The 20,419-nt window shown below is 36.5% G+C and overlaps 1 protein-coding gene across 2 annotated transcripts in view; it reads right to left on the bottom strand.

Annotated features, from left to right (window-relative positions):
- The window catches only part of GRID2 (glutamate ionotropic receptor delta type subunit 2), an 807,057-nt gene that overhangs the window by 575,525 nt on the left and 211,113 nt on the right, over positions 1-20,419 (bottom strand). For both annotated transcript variants that reach the window (XM_066996365.1, XM_066996366.1), the window contains one exon: positions 10,218-10,373. In XM_066996365.1, the coding sequence (XP_066852466.1) occupies positions 10,218-10,373 (156 nt within the window). The remainder of the gene's footprint in view (positions 1-10,217; positions 10,374-20,419) is intronic.

The raw sequence follows: 20,419 nt of genomic DNA, 5'->3' as shown, positions 1-20,419 counted from the left end.
TACATTTTAATAATACATTTTCAGACAGGAATTGATGATGGTCAAGTGATCCCATACAAAGAGAAAGAAACAAAACAGTCTTAGGGAAATTCTTTGTGGTGTATTGTAATACAAACATTAAAATGTTGATTTCCTCCAAAGCTCTCCAAATAAAATAAGGTGACAAATATTGAAAAAGAAGTATGCAGATGCTTAAAGAACTGTAAATGTAGTGTGACTCACAGGGAAAAGTGACAATTTTGTGTGTGGATACCCTGGATGGTGATATTTTTTGAAAGGTTAATCCCCCAAATAACAAAAGGCAACGAAAAAAAAAAGTTCCATCATATTACAGAATTCCTGTGAATTATTAATATAATGCTGTTACCCAGTATCAAGAGATACAACCTGCCTATTAGGAAAGAAGTTGTTGTTACAGTCAAACTACTGAGACTGGTGAAAACTACAAAGAAGTCTTGATACGCAGAATATAGTAAAATGCTTTTCTGAATAGTTTTTTTTTTTTTTTTCAAAATAAAGGTAGAACAATACATCTTTTACTAGCACAGTTGAACTAACACAGCAAGTAAAATGACTTATCAATTAACTGAAAAGCATTTTCTTAAGTTAGTGTTTTCAGAGGTTTGTTTTACACTCTGTTCTATTCCAAATCAAGGTCGCTGTTTTACTCCAACACAACCAAGTTAGGCAAGATATTACTTTGCTTCTATACTACACAAGTATCTCTAGACTCTCGCTCCCTCTCATCAAAGGAAACCATTTCTACCCCTTGATGCATTGAACTCAGTGAGTCAAGCACAAAAAAGAGTAAGCTTTTGGCTCAGCATTTGATCCATCACTGTCAAAATAAGTTAAAATGAAAAATAAGTAAAGACAGAAAATATTGGAAAGGCAAGAAAATCAAGTGGTATTCATCTTCTTTCATGTATACCTATTTACTTCCTGTTCCTTTCTTATATCAGAGAATTAGGATTACCAAAGACTTCAGGATGAAACTCAAAATTTCACATGTTCTAAGTAGAACTACTGAGTCTTTTTCCAAGTGCCTTGACAGATCTGTCTTTTAACATCACCTCACACTTCTGATTTCACTCATTAGAGAGCATATTAGCTCTTAGACCTAGGCAATTTTTTAAAAAAACTCCTTTTGGCAGTCCAAATGGTTTTTATCTTCTCTGAACATTCCTCTTCCCTGTTCAGGAGATGAAGTAGTGGAACCTCTGTTTACTGCATGAGTGGCATCGCAGAAATGTAGAAGTGTTTTCTATGAAGGCAGTTAGCTGCTTCTGTATTTGGCCATTGAACCACAAATTCCTTTTGGTTTCTTGTATCCAACATTACCACAAAGATGGTCCAACATTTGACTGCACCTGGAAGGGGAGGTCATGCTCCCTTCCCATCTCGTTTGCAAGGGCTGACAATCACAAGGCTTGCCACTGAGACACAACGTGGCATTAAAACAAAACATTTTTGAAAAAGGAAGTCGCTTCTTGCTTGCTTCCTTTCCTGAACCAGGTTACAGAAGGTTGGGATGAACAGAAATCATTTCCCTGTGACATTAAACTGTAATTTCTGAGTACAGCTCTCTGGTACTTTGTGATGACAGAGCCCGATATATCACAACCCTTTTGTCATAAGACACAGTGTCAGAAGAAAAACCTCTGTAGACTTTCACTTATTTAATTGCATTTTGTGTCCTCACACTCAGGAAGGTTCCTTCTGATTTCAGCTTTTTTCCAGATATCACAGGTCATGGCTATGACCTGCAGCTACATTTTCTGCTTCGAGCAATAACAGAGCTGTAGCTACATGGAACAGCCCAGAGAAGCAGGATACAAAAATGCTGCTAAATTCTACAAGTTTCTGCAGAAAATATGCCCTTAAAATAAACAAAACTATGATTAAATTTTTAAAAGGAAAAAAAAATTCAAAAGGGACAGTAATCAAAAAAGCTAAAGTCACACCAACAGTTAAATAGAACAAGTGTTAAAATCCCAGAGCAGACATTCTTTCAAAAAGATAACATGAGGTTATGTTTTCTGATATAAGTAGTGTTCTAATAAAACTCTGTCTAGTTTCCAAATCTGTCTTTGTAACTGCTCTCTTTTGATCAGATCATTTTTGATAAATTGATATTTAGTCAAAATTACCTGGTTGTTTACCTGGTTGTATACAATATAAAGGGTCTGAGTAACAGAGAACCTGGCTAAAATATAATTAATTTCCTTATCTAGGCGAATGACCTTCATAATTTACTTCAGGCTTCACCTCCAGAGTGTCACGGCTCATTTCCTCATTATCAGAATTAGATTTTAAAACACTCATGTCCTCCATAAAATACATTTTGTCTCTGATCATATACATATAGAGGAGTGTGCTTGAAATTATTTGCACCACATAAATGCCCAAATGTTTAAGAGACAGATCAGAATATAGGCTGTGCTCAAAGTGCTAAGAGATTACAAAAACAACAACAAAAGATATAAATGAAAGAAAAGATGGGATAAAAAAGGAAGGGGAGGAAGGAAGACTCAAAGGGGAGACCAAAATTAATTATACAATAAATTAAGATTACATCAACTTTTAAACAAACACAGATATAGATGTACAAATCAAATACTTATATGCATGCAGTTGGATACATATTTCTACCTATCCCATCACGTGATATAAAGACTTGGTGACTTTTGCTTAATTCAGAGAACTTGGGAAATGCAAAAACAAAACTCCCAAATTATCATTAACATTACGTTAAAAAAAAGGATTTAGGAGATTACTTTCACATACCAGAAAACAACCCAAACCAGCCGTTGATTGCTTGGTAGTTGCCAGCACATGCTATGAGGCCTGCCTGTGAATATGCATTTTTGGTTGGACAGTGATGATTGACTGCTGGAGTGATTTTTGTGGACAGTGCTTCACAAAAAGACGTGGAGGAAATCTGGATAGGATGTCTGTTACTTATTTAAGGCGATTGCTTTGGGGGAATAGCAGCCTAGGGTGCTAGCTAAATAATTGGCATCTGGGAAGATGAAGCACCTCTCATTTGCTTTGTCTCTATACTTGTGTTTGATAAAATACCCCAAAAGCCTTCAGGCACAGTGGCTTTAAACATTTAACTGTACTACTGATATTATTTAATCACATCACAATTTGTATTGCTCTCTTAAAAGTAAACTACTAGCAGCATGTCAGAGTACATTAACACAGCAAACTGAAGTACTATCTTTAATATATGAAAGCACATATTGGGTGCTTGAACTGTGAGTGGGAATACGCACATTGCAAAACCAGAAATGATCCAATCTCGATTTAAAGTGTCAGTAGTGCAAAATATCAGCCTATCTAGTTACTCCAGCGGTAATGTGAGAAAATTCACTCTGCACTCCAGCATCAAAGGGCTTTACACTTGTCCAGTTATTTACTCATTTTTTGGATTTACTTTTTTAAAAGAGGAAAAAAGGCTAATAGCCTGCCTGAGAGTCACATGCTTTTTAAGCAAAAGTCTGGGAAGGAAGTTCTTTCAGGACCATTTAAACTGCTGTCTGTCATTTGAAAGTGGAAGCTCTGTGACAGAAAGTTCAAAATCTGGCACAAAAAATTAATGTTGAGCCAAACTTTGGCAACTGGTGTTAGCTTTAGGAAAATCACTCCTGCTGTTTTAAAGTCTGAACGTTGTGATAGGGCTGAGTGTAACAGTGGGATGCTATTGGGTTTCCTGGTCACTTGAAGAAAAGTGGTTTCCGTGGAAACACCAGTATTTTTTCCCTTAAACCGCAACAAAGACATACAGCAGTCACAAACCGTGTGTTTGTTGGGTTTTAGGTACCCCCTGAGACAACATGGAGAACAATAACTACAGATGCCAGGATTTTGCCCTGCCTTGCACCATGCAAGGCCTCTTCCCCCCTTCCTCCTCCCTTCTTTTCCTCAGCTATTTGGAAACCATCCTTCAGAAACGGCTCCTCAGCTGCACTAGTATTTCTAGTTTAAACTTGATCTGTAGTTTAATTTTCTCAGATTTGCCATCTGTGAATGCTGTGGACTACTGAGGCTTGCATCTCTTTTCCTGAAAGCATGTTTCTCACATTGTATAAAGTACTCTGGAAAAAGCCATTCTTGATGGACTGAGTGATTTTATCTATTTATTTTTACTTTTATTTGGTTTTAGGGAGAGTGGGGGTTGAGTTGAATGTTGTTTTTTTATCTTCAAATATCTGGAAGTCTAGCACAGTTTACAGCTGCCAGAGTTAGCATTCAAGCTAGAAACAACAATACTAGAAGTTGCACTGCAAGTGAAGAAAACAGCACTACAGTAAGAATTCGGAACTAGAAAATATTGGAGCCCCAAATTCAACATCAGGAGAGCCGTGGAAGTCTTGCAATTACTGTAACTGCTGAATCAGTATGATGCCTTACTCAGAATAAATCTGGTCCTTTTACAGCTTGCAGTATGCTCTTGGTAAATTACCTTCAGGCAAAGGAAGGTCACAATAGCTTTGAAACTGTTGCTGAAAATGTGTTAAATATACATTCTGCTCCTCCTAAGCAAAGCGTCTATTGCATGCCCTTTTCTAGTTCAGTCAATACCTACTCTTCTGTTCTTCCTGATCTTCTCCCATGCAAGCCCTGTCTTCCCAGCTGTCACAGGAGTTGTAAAATCTGCTTTTTTCTTCAGCTGCCAACACTTGAACTCCTCATGGCATATTTCAACAAACTGGAGATATGGCTGGTTTTGTGGGGTTTGTAGGACTAAAATGAGAGAAATATGGAAGAGTACCAAACTTCCCACCTAGCACTTTGGGAAACGGTCAGCGCCACCACTGCTGCTACACTGTGCGATCGCATAAAGGGTTTGGTAATTCAAGAGAATTTTGCCATATTTTCTGAAGTACTGAAGTGCAGATGATACATGCAATTTGCAGTTGCCAACATTTCCAATAGTTTCTGAATTTACAGCGGAATTTTATATCGCTTCTGAAACGGTTCTACTCCTTCCCCCTAAATATTTTATAGTTCAAATCCTAGTCGAAAATGATTTCCCCCCCCCCCCCCCCTCAATACTGGTAATATCATTTCACATCAAAATCCATTTTATTGAGAAATAAGAAAGCAAACCTGGAACGAAATGGAAAGGCAACGAAGAAGTGCAAACCTGTAAAGGTTTAATCTCAAACTGAACATGCACTGGCTAATAAACAGCACCATGAAGGCTAAGAAATTTGAACAAATAACTGACAAAAAGTGACAGAAAGTTTAGTAGTCCATGAAATCTGTGGATTTAAACAGGTTTCTATAGCAATCAAAGAAACAGGAAAGTACAATCTTATTACATTCATCTAGTCCTAAAGGCCAAAGCAGATTTATCAATCAGGCCATAATTTCTGACCATAAAACTTTGCTTGAATAAAATCCCGCATGTGACCTTCATGCACACTGCTGCCCTACAAACCTCTCTTACTCTACAGCTGAATCCCATTCAGTTATGACTCACTGCCTTATTTACTTCACTGATCACAATAAGCTTTCAAAAGCCATTACGAAGGCTTGAGTTGGTGTCTGTAAGAATTCTCTGATGACTAACCTGAATGACAAAAAGGTTGGTTAAAAAAATAAAACCTATATTTATATGATTGCAATGGGAAAACTTGTCGAACAAAGTGGATTTCAAACAACATCAGTCAAATCTATTTGTCATGGGCTTTAGGTAGCCTATAGAATAAAACATTGGATCTTTATAGAGTTTATTTAAGACAGGTAAAACATGTTATTGTCAAAAAAAAAAAAAGTAGGAAAAAGGAGTAGGATAAAGGTTTGCAGTACCAAACAGAAACATTTGCCACAGGCTTTAAGATACTGGCAATGGATCTCCAAGGACCCTGCATACACATTGGGTATGGGTTCTGCTGACAGCCCTCCAGATGCTGTGGGTGCCTCTGGCACTGCTAACATCTGCAGGGTTTGCTCTGTAACTCTTACACGCAGGTGAAAATGGCAGTATAGGGACTGTAGAAGGTGTGCTGCCCAAGGAGGCAGATCAGCAAAAGCCAAAGTATTATCTCTGGTTCAAGCTACCATAGCCCACCCACTCTCCATTTACCCTCTAAAATTGGGATAGGAATTATGGCGAACAATAATACTCGCATCAGTGAAAAATGCTTTCCCCCAGATATGCGTAAATCAGTATTAAAATAATAGGACTTTGTGGAAAACAGAAGACAAGGGAGGCAAGAGAATCATTAGCAGTGGACTGAAACCTAGTGGTCTGTCTAGCAAGGTAACTCAGCTGAGAATCCCTAGAAAGCATATATTTCACATTAGCCCTTCAGCAACCAGATTATCATATTATTAATGAAAAATTAAGGATTGCAGGTAATACCAGGCCTTCAGCCATAAAATTTAGGTTTTAATTATTACTGTATTGAAGTAAGCACATGAATAATAAAAATGTGAGAGAGACAGGAATGCAGTGATTTTCTGACAAACAAGAAAGAAGTGATGTATTTATTTCGACCTAATTCCCCATAAAAGAAAAAAAAAGTCCATTAAAAAGTATAGATATGCCACCTTTCAAAACTAATTACAGTTTAAGTATATTGTGTAAGGCCTATCCCACCCCTATTTAAATACTGCTGTAAATTGAAGTCTCAGAAGAAAGCAAGTCTATGCTATTACAATATATATATTATTATTGCCACTAGTATAGATCGTAATTCCCTGTTTCGTAGTGCTTGCAGTATTAACTTGCTACTGTGCAAAAACTATTGCTTTTTCCTTCATTGTCTATACAAGGACAACATAAGTTCCTGATATCCCTTTATACTACCCAAGGTTGGCACAGCATACAAAAAAAACAAGCACAATAATCTTCCTCTCACTCATGCAAGCACACAAATGTTTTGAGACCTCACATAAAAGAAGAGCATTATAAATATTGTAAAGTATCTTGTAGTGAAGAAAGAAAGGAAGAGAGGAAGGAAAATTCCGTATTGCACATTACCATAGGTACATACACATTTCAGCAGCTGGATTACAGCTGTCCCGAGATGGTCTGGCACGTGCTACTTACTTGCCTCAGCCATCCCACTTGGCCACATTCCTCTGCAAACCTGTGCCTACCCTGCTGCAGCTCCACGTGCTGGCCACACACCTCACTGGTCCTCACCCTCCTCATCCCAAATCAGCTGCCTTGGGCTTGCTTTCCACCCACCACAGTCCAGCCTGCCCTCATTGCATCTGGATGGAGTGCCCATACTGCCCTACAAGACTGAGACACAAACATGCTGTAAAACTGCATGCATCACACTCATTGTCGGTCCTCTCTGGCACAGCATACACCGAAGGGGAAGAAAATTTCCCTAACTTAAAGAAAATCAATTTCATCTCCTATTTCTGTGCTCTACAACATGCCATTAAATCACCCCTGAGGGCACTTCCAGTGATATTATGGGGCATGTCATTCACAGCTCTTCTGGGATAAAACCATTCAGCTTTGCCATACAGTTTCATTGCTCCAATTAGAACCACTAATGAGATGTCCTATGGTACAAATGGAAGACATTTCAGGACACCATAAGAATTTATAAAAACAGATTCAGAGGAAAGAACATTAAGTACAGCACGTCAGCCAGTCCCATCAAATTAGTTATCTTTACATTCAAAAAAATATATAAAGTATCTGAGTGCTCCTGATTACCTAGTTTTGGGAGTTGCTTGCTAATGTTGCTAATAAAATGAAAGAAAAGGTAGAGATCATACGTACTGACTATATTAAAAATACATTTGTAAGTATCTTCTCCATAAATGTCTCATTTTATCAGATCTTTGCTCATGGGCCTCCTGTTTTTTGGGATTGATAATCTGAGATAAATTTGTAAGAACTTTTCCTATTCACTAAAAGCGGTATATTTTAGACAAATTTAGACAATTTTAAGTTATCATTATGTCTAACACTTTAAATGAACATTCTGCCAAACATTGCAAGCTTTTTTATTTTTAAAGATTACTCTATAGTTTCAAGATGATACAGAAATAAGCCCGAGTGCATTAATGATATATATTTAGTATTTTCTATATTGCTTTTTTGCTAAGAATATTTCTATTCATGTAAGATCTCTTTTTTTCTACTTACAGGTTGGATTCACTCCACACCCCCACCTCCCAAGGGATAAGACATGAAATATGTGGCAACAGTTACAGATATTCTCTTCCCTGCTATTAACATTTGTAAGAAATCCAATGAAGAACAGGAGGCAATTGATATAAAGATGCGGAAAAAAAGAAAAGGGAGGAACCTGGTATAAAGTAATTGAAACATTACAGTACAACTTATGCATATATTCAATTGGAACAAACTAAAAGCAAACACATTAACTGTAGATAAATAGGTTAACAAACACCTTTTTACAGATATTGCATGCACAAGATGAAACTTTTGTTCTTCACTCAAATTATACAAGGCTTTGCTAGCCATGGAGCTGTGTGCAGCCACACATTTACAAGAAACAGCTTTTACTGGCAAATACTTTCTTGAACTCATCAATATCACAACAGACCTTTTCCCCTTGACACATGATATTAAAACTTATGTCAAATCTACTCCATTCACGTTTCAGGTATTGACTATATTAAGTTATTTTCGAAAATGACAAATGTAACTGCTTGGCAAAAATGAGTAATTGAACATTGAAGTATAAGGTCATTAACTCCTTTGGCATGCTTTACTTTTCTAGACACTCCTACCTTCTTTAAGTCAGAAATAAATAAATAGATTTCTTAAAACAAAGTTCTGTGAAATAATTTGTAATTGCTCTAATTGATAAAGGAAATTAATTGTTAAATGTTGCTATTAATTGATGTTAATTGCAGAGCATCAACTAACATTATCCATCCGGACCAACTGGGAAAAACTACTAACAAATGCAGTAAGTTTCTAAAAAAGATTGACCTCACTTAGCCATTTCCTCCCCTCTGGATTCTAAGCTTATGTGATAGCTTCAGTTCTCATGGTATTTTCTTTCAGAGTGGAATAGATTGAATTGATTCCGTATGAAATACTTTCAAATTCACATCTTTTTTTTGCCTCAGCCTTATCAAAGTCCAGATTGTAATGCTTCTCACCATACAGGTCTATTCATTGCATGTACACTTGAAGCAAAACCAGAAAAATATACATTTTCAAAAATTAAGAATGTAACTGACAAAAAAAAAAATTACATAAGCACCTTTTTATTAATACTACCCTGTCAATAGCCCATTGAATCCAAAGAGATATTCATGTTAACCTTTAACTTCACAGGTATTGCAGCAACAGTTTGCAAGTTAGCTACTTAAACCCGAAGTTCTACGTGAACTCAGAGTGGCCAACAAAAGCATAGAAAGACATCAACATCTTGTTTTCTTTTTAACACAAGTCTAATAATATACCAACAATAAACATATGTTCTGTATCTCAGAAAGAGGCTAGAACAAGAAAGTAATACAACTGCTTAGGAAAAAAATTCAAATGCATATTTCTAAAGACTTCATATAGCTGTCTTTCCAGACAATTGCTCAGTCACAGTCACATTGGTGACTTACTAATCCAGCTCAGAGGGATTTCAAATATTGAGTCCTACTATCATATTACTGTTATCAAAAAAAAGAAAAAAAAACACAAAGCAACATCTTCATCTCTTGCACAATAATTAGACAATGACAACAGATAGAGTGAGTATGCAATCATATTGGACACAGGCGGCTTTCTGAGTCACCAGGTTATCTCTAATCCCTCTTATAAAATAGGTAACTTTTTCAGGTGTATGTGCTGAAAAGGTTAGACACACGGCAACCTATGCTTTCTAACTAAGTAAGCTGGTATTTTTATGAAATGAAACCAAGAAGTAATATTAAGAGGTCATAAAGAAAGGACTACTGGTTTGACAATAACTTCAAAACAGCCTGAAAAAGATGGAAGATGTAGTCAAACTGTCTGACTTCTTACCATTTTGCAATAGCCTTTAATTGCAAAATAGATAAAAGCTTAAGCTTACATTCTGAAGTCACTAGACCAACACAAACCATACCAGCCAAATCCAAAATCAAAAGCATTATTTGATATTCTACAGAAAAAGAACCCAACAAAAAGTACAAATGTCTTAAAAAGGCAGGAAGTTATCACAGTAGTACTTGCATACCTCTGAAGAAATAATAGCAGAAAATCAGTTTAGATACCTTACCTTCTTGAACTGCTTGAAATGGATTGTTGCCATCCACAAATGTCACTGAACACGTGATTTTCTCCGTTTGTAAGATTTCATCATTCTGGTTGAGATCAGCAACTGCCATTCGAAAAACTTCCTCATCTTTTTTGGCAGATTCATCAAAAATCGCCCCTTAGAAAAATAAATAAATAAATAAATAAATGAGGTTGCACATTTTTACCTGTATATTCCAAATCATTAATCATAAGCGCTTAAGACATATTTTATGCAATAACATCACCTCTTCATTCACTTCCAGTGAGCAGTTCACTCAACACAGAGTCCAGAAGTTACTTCACAATAAATAGATTTTCTGTGTTTTAACATAACTTAGGGCAGAAGGAGAAGAGATGCATTGACTCCTGCTAGAAATATTGGGGAACCCTGGTTAGGCACAAAACAAAGTATCTCTATAGGAACATTGCCAAGAAATGAGAACTAATTACCTTTCCAAAGGTGCCATTTAATACATTGAATGACCATGCTGGACTAGGATTTCTGTTGAACATCATGTTTAGTGACAATTAAATAAAAATATAAAGTTCAAATAAGGTGAGAATAAGCCTAAAATTGTAGCAGCACTGGGAAAATGAGTTAGAATTGACAACTGTGATCAATAGACAGGTCAGCAACTGATACACACTATTTCAGGTCTATTTCCTGTCAGATTTGTAAAACTACCATTCCAGCTAGCCATCTGACTCTTTAAGTCAGTAAATTAAATTTAATCGGTTAATTAAAATCATTTCTCCCTTTATGAATCTGACAAAGTGTCTGTTCTGCCTTTTCCTCAAAACCTTCAAGCAGAGCATTGTAAACGGGAAACCATTAAACTCAGGAGGAGCTGGCAGAGTAAAGGCTTTCAAAGCTCGTACAGCCAATTCTCCAGGTGTATTGAACAAGAATTCCCAGGCTAGAGGATTTAGTTTTTCACTTCCTTTAATCTATAATGTTATTTTTAGCATCACTAATTTCCCTATTATTTTATTGTTTCTTGTATGAACTATTTAAGCAGACGTGGCTCAAATCAGTGTGATGGTTCTATTAAGAATGTTTTATGGTTTAAAGCCCCCAAATCAGGTCTGTGAGGCTTTCAAGCCCCTCTTTTTAGTAGATTATAGTCAAAAAGGATGTTTCAAAAACAGACTTTTAAAAATCGTATTTATTGTTATGAAAATTCAGGTTTATTTATTCTTGAGTGTCCGTTGTCAATACAAAACTGAACTAAGGCAGCATATGTGGTGAGGCAGCCAAAGATAACAGAAAATGCTGATAACTGATGATTTCAGGAAAAAAAAACAACTGCAAGTAGCATGCGGAAAAGAACTGAAAGAGATTGACACAAAGAGTGGCTACTTTAAGAGAAGTAAACTTTATATACATTATTTATCATATTTTTTCCACTGACCTCCAACACCCATCTCCCTGCCAGCACCACTCATTCTACGTGAGCGTCATCTCTTCATACAATCTGACCGCTTTGACTCGAGCATTTTCCCTCCTGAAGCTGCTGCCATCTGGAACAGCTGTTCTTTACCTCTCCACCTCATTCACCTGTCATCTCTGTGCAAATCTCAGCCAAAAACTTTCGTTTTCTCCTGTGCTTCCATTTCTATTTCCCTTGTTTTATTTAGCTCCATAAAGCAAAGCCCCACATAGCTGAGAAAACACTAGGTATGCAAGATGTTGAAAACTGTGCCTTCTCCATGAAAAGGATTATTTTTGTATCCAAGCAGTATTTAAGGGTATAAAAGACTTTATCAAATGGAATATCCTAAAACATGTATCATTTTCTAATCGCATAAAACAGTTGTTTATCTAGTCTCATAAAACTACTTGTGCTTGTCTTTTAGGTAGGGCACACCTATGCTGCTGATGACTGCACAGCATAGCAAATATAGCTGGTAAACTTTCAGTGGAACAATTTTACAAGGTTACTAAATAAAACTGTTATAATTATGAGGAAAAAAATGGGAAATAATGATAGCAATTAATCAAATTCTATTCCTGTAGAGTAATTCTGTAACAAATGCCTCAGATGAATAAGTGAACATGCTCCCACTGCATGCACACACACACAGGGCAGATGTTGACTCCATTGCAGAACATGGCAAAACAAAGACCTTCCAGCCAACACTGCGGAGTGCAGCTGGGAGATGTCACCTTAAGCCTGGTTCTGTCACCAGAACAACACAGGTAACTCACTGAGTAGTGGATACAGAGAAGTCCAAATTATCTAGAGTTTCTTCTGCATTAGCCATCACAGAAATTCACTTCATCCTCAGCAGAGAACTGCTTCCAAGACAGTGCATTCACCAGTTCAGGATCAAGTTTCTCAACAAATTAACTTTTCTGAAAATCTTCTTGTTTTTCACACACTGATATCCCTAATAAAATCATTTCTAAGCCTGATGCAAATCCTACCTCTGATGGCATCTGGACATATAAAGTGCTGGGTTAGATGAAACTCCATGCACCGTTCACAAACGATGCTTTTCCTCACTGTAGTACAAATGCTCCAGTTTTGCTCTAACTGTTGCCTTATTTCATTCATAGCTCCATGTATCAGGCAGAAATTTCAAAACTTCTCTAAACAATACTGTATCTGACATTTTAAACAAGATACCTTACAGAAATTACTGTATTACTCATGCTTCAGTTTAGGAATATCTCCACCAGTAAAACAAATAAATATATAAATTATTTGGAAAGAAAAATGCAGCCATAATTCCTGCCCAAGCATCCTAGCTGGAATTAGGTTATATTCCTTCAGAAACCACAACTTTATCCGTTAGAAGATCTAATTTGGCTATGCAAAAAGCATGTCATTACTTTCAGCTTTATTTCAGAATCCGGATGAGGACAGCACAAATGCAATTCTCCACTGGCTTTTTAAAAACCTTCAGCACATCAATAACGTCCTGTAGCTTAGTTAAAAACCAAGAATTTTCTGCTATCTCATTCACACTCAACAAGGTCACCAGAAATCTCAATTTAAATGAACCTAGAACAAATCAGAAAAAGGTTTGATAATTTCGCCAGGCACCGATGACATCATTAGAAAGGCTTTCCAAAGATCACTTGTCCTACTGACCTCAACATATAAAAATATAATCCAACTCATATATCATAGGCTATTTCTAAAGAAATTTCCCAAGCCTACTGGAAACAGCCCAGAAAATATAAAAAAATGGGACAGAAATGCATCACAACTGGAAGGATGAAATATCAAGAGATTTAACCAATGTACATGTTTTCACTGGCTAAGAAAGGGAGAAAGTCCACTGCTTGCAGTGTTTTAAAGTATCGTAATCTTATTATCTATGAAAGTATGACATTTCTGCACCTCTATGCCCCATGTTAGTTAATTTTGTGAGACCATTATTTCAAAAGGGATGGGGAGTATATGGATTACATGCCATGTTAAGTTGAAGTCAGAGTTCAATTTCAGCACATAAGCTTGATCTTCACTTTATCCATTCCCCATGCATACCTCATCAACAAAAGCAGAATACACTTTGCCCAATAATTTACTAGTTCAAAAGTCCAGGAATGTTTGGAGAGGAAAAAAAATATATATTCTTATTCAAAAAGAGAAACTTAATGCAGCTTCTGGGAGAAGGAAATCCACGCTGTTAAGACTCAGGAGTGGAAGCTACTAGTTTTGAGTCCTCACGCCAAAACTCATCTGACATGTCTTGAAGGACTACGAGCAAATCACCCTAGGTCTCACTCCCCCATGTGAAATAAGGTTAGGAAGCATTAGTTTCAAGGTGCTTAAATCAATGGGGATGATATTTTTGATCCTGAAATATGGTGTAGGATAAAATCCCATGTTATTACTAGGTCACATAAGCATCCATGGGTTGGGAAAATTTGTATAAAATCCATTCCTTTTTAATTATAACAGCAAATGCCTAGTGGAACTGCAGACTATCATGTTTTATTGACTCAATATATACATGCAGCAGTGGACGGCCAATTATATAATGGAGTTACAAAGGCAACAGAAGTCCTCCATCAGGACTCCTTTGTAGCACAAGGGAGTTTCCAGCAGATGTGTCCTCAGCTCCCTCACATGTCACACTGCAGACACCAAGCATGGCACAGGGCTTGGCTGTTGAGCCTCCTGGCCCTTGGGGACCATGGTTGGCTCACACCCTGCCAACATGGGGCTCTAGCTTAAGGCAGTGCCAATCCCTTGATGTTGAAGTCAGCAGCCTGTTTCATTTGTTCCCCAGAGATTCCTACTGCTGCACCACAGGGAACACAGCACCAGAAAATCTAGGCCAAGCTGAAATTTCTGAAAATGCTCCTTGTTTGTTCATTTTAATTTTTCAAGATTTTCACAGCTCCCATGATGATGGTGAGCAGCAGGGTAGGCCCAGGAGCACCAGCATCAGCTCCTCCTGGGTGGAACAAGCTCAGGGTAGTCGTGTGCCTGTGGAGGAGGAAAACTGGCTGCTAGAGTAGCTCTGGCAAACATACAGGGCAACCACAACACGGAAACAAAGAGAAAGTAATGCCAACCCCTCAACCTCACCAAACTGTAAAGGTAAGGTTTCATATATCTCTTATTGTATGAGCAAACCTCAAGAAATTGAATGATGATACATCAGCACATTTTTCATTATTACCATTTCTTGTGCAAATGCAAGAAGCATCAGACCCACCATCCTTTTTTATTTTTTTTTCCAATGGAGTTTTGGAAAAGTCTAGTTCTAATATGGTGATATGGTAGGGCTGAATTTTTTTTTTTTTCTTATTTTATTTTTTTGAGGTCATGCCATGAGCAGTCCCATTTCCACTGAGACTAACGATGGAGGTTCACCACACATTACATATGCTTGCATACAGCAGGAAAGGTTGTAGCTATCTCCAAAACACATTAAATAATCAATCGCAGTTGCGTATATTTTTAATATTACTGTCTAATGAAGAAAGTCAAAAATGAGTAAATATACCATCTCTACCCAATCAGAATACAGTTTTTACAGGAAAAAAAAGCAAACCAACCAACCAAAAAACAACCAAAACAAAACATTATTTTCTACCTTTTTTCCTTCTCTCTCTTTTTTTTTTTTTTTTTTCTCCACACAACAATTAAATCAAAAGTTAAACAGTTGGTTTGGAGAAAGAGTATTCCACCATGCTTCCTCACTCATACCCAAGTTCAGCAAATGCTTTCTATGCGTGAGCCTGACTTTAGGCATGTGAGTCATCTCTCTCAAGTCACACCTTTAAATGAGACCAGTGAGTAAGATCTTTACTAGGTTTAATACAACGCTGCCAACTTTGTATGGCACCGCACACTTGAACAATGGCAGAAGGTGCCTCTGCTCACTGCAGGAGCTACAAAATAAAAACATGTAGCCCATTTCTGCTCCTTTTTAAACCGAATTACTCCCTGTTCTCAGTGCAACTATGTGGCTGAGACATCATGCAATTGATACAGGAGTTCCTTCCATTTGTTGCTTTTTTGCTTTGTGACTTTAAATATTTAAAACAAAGAGGAGAATGAGGAATTTCTCAGTTTTTTCAATCTGCCAAACTGCTAGACGCAAAATCTGTTTCAAACACAAGGAAAGTAAGAAAAATGCGGTTATCCTCTAAACACAGAGAAGACTCTGCATCCTTCTGCTGAAGCAGGGTTGGTTTTTAATGTCCCAATCTCACAATAAAACAACCATATAGGGTTTTTTTTTGTTTGTTTTTGTTTTTTTCCTGTAGTGTTATTTGTTTGAAATGATTCGACTACAGGAAGGTATTTGACTGTATTAAATGATATCCCACACCCCCAAACCTGACCCCTGAGTCTACTACCCAGCTATGGAAGCATGACAGGTTAACAAAGAAAACAGAGACTCAGTAGAGATTCAGCTTTTTACAAGTTTTTCGGAATGGATTTACATATAGTGAGAGCCAGTGGTTCAGGTATTGTATGAAACACCTATTAATTACAAAGCAATAAAGAATTTCTAGAGAAGCAGAAACAAAAGCCTGAAGGTAGAGAACCCATTGTCTTTGCATTGCCTTTTACAATATTGAGTTTCACTAACACATTTAGTGATAGTCTTGGGTCAATTCATTTGTCCACAACAGGTGCTGGAGGAGGTAGTGCTCTCAGGAAATATTAAGAATTACTGTTCTCACAATCTGCAGTGCTATTAAGCACATTGCATTTATTTATTTATTTATTTCTGCTGTTTAATTCTATTGCTATGTTGCAGATACACATCAGTGTCACTGGGAATTATGTTCACAATTGGAAATAACAGACTCTAAGATCTTATCCTCCTTATTTACACTGTCTGTCAGGCACATATGCACAAGCACAAACACTTTCCAATCACTGTTGATTTATTTTGAGCTCATCCTGACAGACATTTCTAATTGTTCTCAAGTTCTAAGCCACCATTTAACACTTATGTTTAATACAACAAATGATACAATTTGTCAAATTCTTCTGCTGAATCTCCTTAATCTCATAAAAAACAGCTGTCTTTTGCTAGCCCCTTTCTGGGGGATGTTATTGCTGGCTATAGAGCACGAGGAAGAGGGAAAAAATTGGGGACATTAAAAATGCATTTATTCAGGTGCAGTTTTTTATCTACACAATATCTAATAAAATGTATTTTTAAAGGGTAATTCTGGAAAATCTACTGGTAAATAATAAATTATCTTTTCAATTGATCTACCTTCTACTTAAATTAAGTGATCCTTCAGTAGAAAATGAACGTAGTAACTACTATATCAATAGGAATAAAAATTGTAATATGCCTCATATATGTTTACAGTTATCTAATTGATGGCACATGTTGCAGAATCACAATGACTTTGTTCCTGAAAACCCCAAAATATTGCACAAATGCCAATTACAGCATTGGAGACTGCTGTCTACTTCTATACATGATATAGGTCACAATATTACCATCATAAAAACAACACAGTTTTTACACTATGTACCTTTCACAGAATAAGAATGAAAGTATTTTCTCTGCACTGTTCTACTAAACACTCGATGTGGTGATTAACTACAGCAATAGAATCTTCGCTTTCATTATGCAACAAATGAGCTGATAATAATGTGAAGCTTTTCATATTTTCTATCATATCCATAACTGTCAAGTTTAGGTCTAGCTGTGAAAAGCATCTGGTTTGGTAGATATTATTGCCACATTATTTATGTCCCATATAGAAAGTTGATGTGATGACAATAAGTTTGCTGAATACTATGTGCATTTTTCAAAGTGATATTTAAAAGATGCTATATAATGTACATTAAGAACTTTCTTATATTTCATTTTAGAACCAGAGCAAACAATGATTCAATTTACTATATAGTCATCTTTATTAGCTCCTACTTGTGAATGCAAGAACATCTCACAAAGCAATGTCAGTGCAGATGAATCCATCCCCAAAATCCTAAAAAGCTATTAAGCAATGTCATTGCTTACTATCTTCTACTCTCATATTCTTTGTTCTGCCTCTACGTGGAACTTTCCTTTGTAATTTCTGAACGATAAACTAATGTTTGATTAACAAAAGGTTGCAGACTACTGTGTAGAGAGGAAGAGGAAACCACTGCCAAACTATTTTTTATGGCGTGGAGCAACCGCAGCAACTTACTCCACTAGCAGCTGAACCTTGAGGAGAATAAGATTACCAATATGCTAGAGATGTTATTATATACACATATGCCTACATATACACATAAAAGTGACAAAAAGGCTACAGTAAGAGATTTTTTTTGAGGACACTTTCTGCTTTCCTTTCCTATTTCTCTTTAAAATTTACTCAAGCCTTTTGCTCCAAATAGCTTAGTCATTTCATGCAGTGGAGCACTCTGGTTTACAATACTGGAATACAGGTGTTGACACTAAAGATTGCCACTTGGAGGGTACTACAGGAATAAAAGGTTATTTATTGAGTACCACACTATATAAATCCAGCCCTTTTGTTGTAGATTATATTATTAAAAAAGAAGACAGAGGTGCTGAGTCAGCATACTATTGAGAAGTACAGATAACTCTGAAATATATTGCTGTTAAAAAATCTATCTGATCCTATGTGAAGTGTCATGAACACCATGGTCAAGAATGAGATGACAGCAGGAGGAAAGCAGCAGTGAATAACTGTTTTATGTGCTCCTCAAAAAATGCAAAGGCTGACTGAAATTAATCCCTTCCTTAAACGGCTTTTCTTTTCTTAAGAGCAGGTTTTTATTCTGCTGCATATAGAAGCATTCAGTGAATCTACACACAAACACCCTCTTTAAATGGGAATGGGAGAAACCAGACAAATTAATCTTGTAGTCATGTGGCCCAACGTGCAATACCAACACAGGATTTTCCTGTGCAATGTCATTTACATTCCAGTTGAAAATTAACGTATATAACCTCCTTCACTGTTATGTCACACAGAGGGTAACAAATATAGAAGCAATTGGTTCCCAGTTTCAACACGAATAATGCACACACAAATGTCCTAAGAAATATCCGCTTTCCAAAAAGAGTACAAATGACCCTGTTGCTAAAAACAAGTTTCCTATTTGCTTCTCAGAACAAGTTTTCTGGATTAGTGTCACTCTCCTTAACTGTAAGCTTTGTGTTCTACCATTTTGTTAACCCACCCTCCTCTAAAATTTGCTCTCCAAACATTCAGGGCTCAAAGTGGCCTCAAAATCATGGACGTTGAATACTTAAACTGCTCGCCATTTTTTATAGAAGACAGTGGCATATCTTTTGTTGTTCTTACTCATAGTTAGAGTGTAGTGCGAGATTAATTTTTACTTCTGCAATTCATAATTTACATGTTTCTAGAACAATACAGACAGAATATAACTCACAGATAATCTGAGTTAAACTTATTTCAAAAGTTTCATCCAATAAATCCTGGTAATTCTGCTTATAATTTTGGAAAGAATAAGTACGAAAATGGAGAAAAAAATTCATTCTATGAGTCCCCCCTCGAAAACGACTGAGAAATTCTGCTTTAAATTCAGTTCTCTGCTGCAGTTTGACTTTATGCTTTGTTTTTCATAACACTACAGTTCCTCAGTGACATAAAGCTCTTCGAAAATTATAACAGTCATATGAAATGTCTATGAATTTACATTTCCCAAAGCCTCACAACAAGTCAATTAAATGCAGTCAAGTTCTGTTGAAGAGCAGTTTCCAAGGAGCAACATATAAGAAGTCTATTAAAAAAAGTCAAAATTTCTGATTTTAAGACAAATTCAGCTGTTTCTTACGTGGCAAATTTACAAAGCAAGACTGAGAGCAGTTGCACTATTTCCATGTGCTGTGGATCTGTCAGGCACCTCTTTCAATCCAAATATCCCCTTCCTTCTTCCCATATTTTTGGGATACTTCTAAGACGGTGCTACACAACAGGATATTTGCAAACCTGAGACTGAAAATGCCATAAGCAGCAATATATTTTCTTTGGAATATATATTCTGAAGCGAAATTAAGAAATTACTGTGTAATTTTGCCCTATGCTCTGATGAACAATTACTGTAACTAAAGACTGGGACTTAAGATGAACTTAATTCTCTAACATTTAAAGAAACCACCAAGGAAGAAATAAATGAAGCATACTTTCTACTTCAATCTCCAAGTCCATAGCTGCTCTGTACTCAAATCAGTCCACTGACGAAGCCTAGAACCAAATATTTTGTTTCAGATATCCCCTCTCAAGAACCACTAACAAAGAGCCATATGCAAGTGAGTAATAATATTCCAATTTTATGGAGTAAGTAATATCAAACAGACTTGATGATTTGTATGTTCATTGAAAAAATCTTTTGTAAAATGGTTCTATATGGAGGCTGTCTGGTTCTAGATGGTTTGTATGGGATTCAAGAGTTACACATAAGAGTACATGTATATTTGATTGGACTTGATGATCTGGAAGGTCATTTCCAACCTAAATAATTCTAAGATTCTATGCACTGTGACTTGCTTGGACACCACAAGTAATTATATGCCTGTTAAAATTAGAAAATCTAATAAAAAAATGTAATTTATTCAGAGTACCTGTTGTTATTTCTATCATTCAATTAGTATAATCTTGGAAGACTGATCTTAAAAATTATGTTATTATCATAGATCCATCTTATAGGAAAAATTCATAGGAAAAAGTGAGGGGAGAAGAAATGCTTATAAGCTGAACGT

Source organism: Anser cygnoides, chromosome 4 (assembly GCF_040182565.1).
Source record: "Anser cygnoides isolate HZ-2024a breed goose chromosome 4, Taihu_goose_T2T_genome, whole genome shotgun sequence".
Lineage (NCBI taxonomy): Eukaryota > Metazoa > Chordata > Aves > Anseriformes > Anatidae > Anser > Anser cygnoides.
The sequence above is the reverse complement of the archived record's forward strand: the minus strand, read 5'-3'. Positions and strand labels throughout refer to the sequence as shown.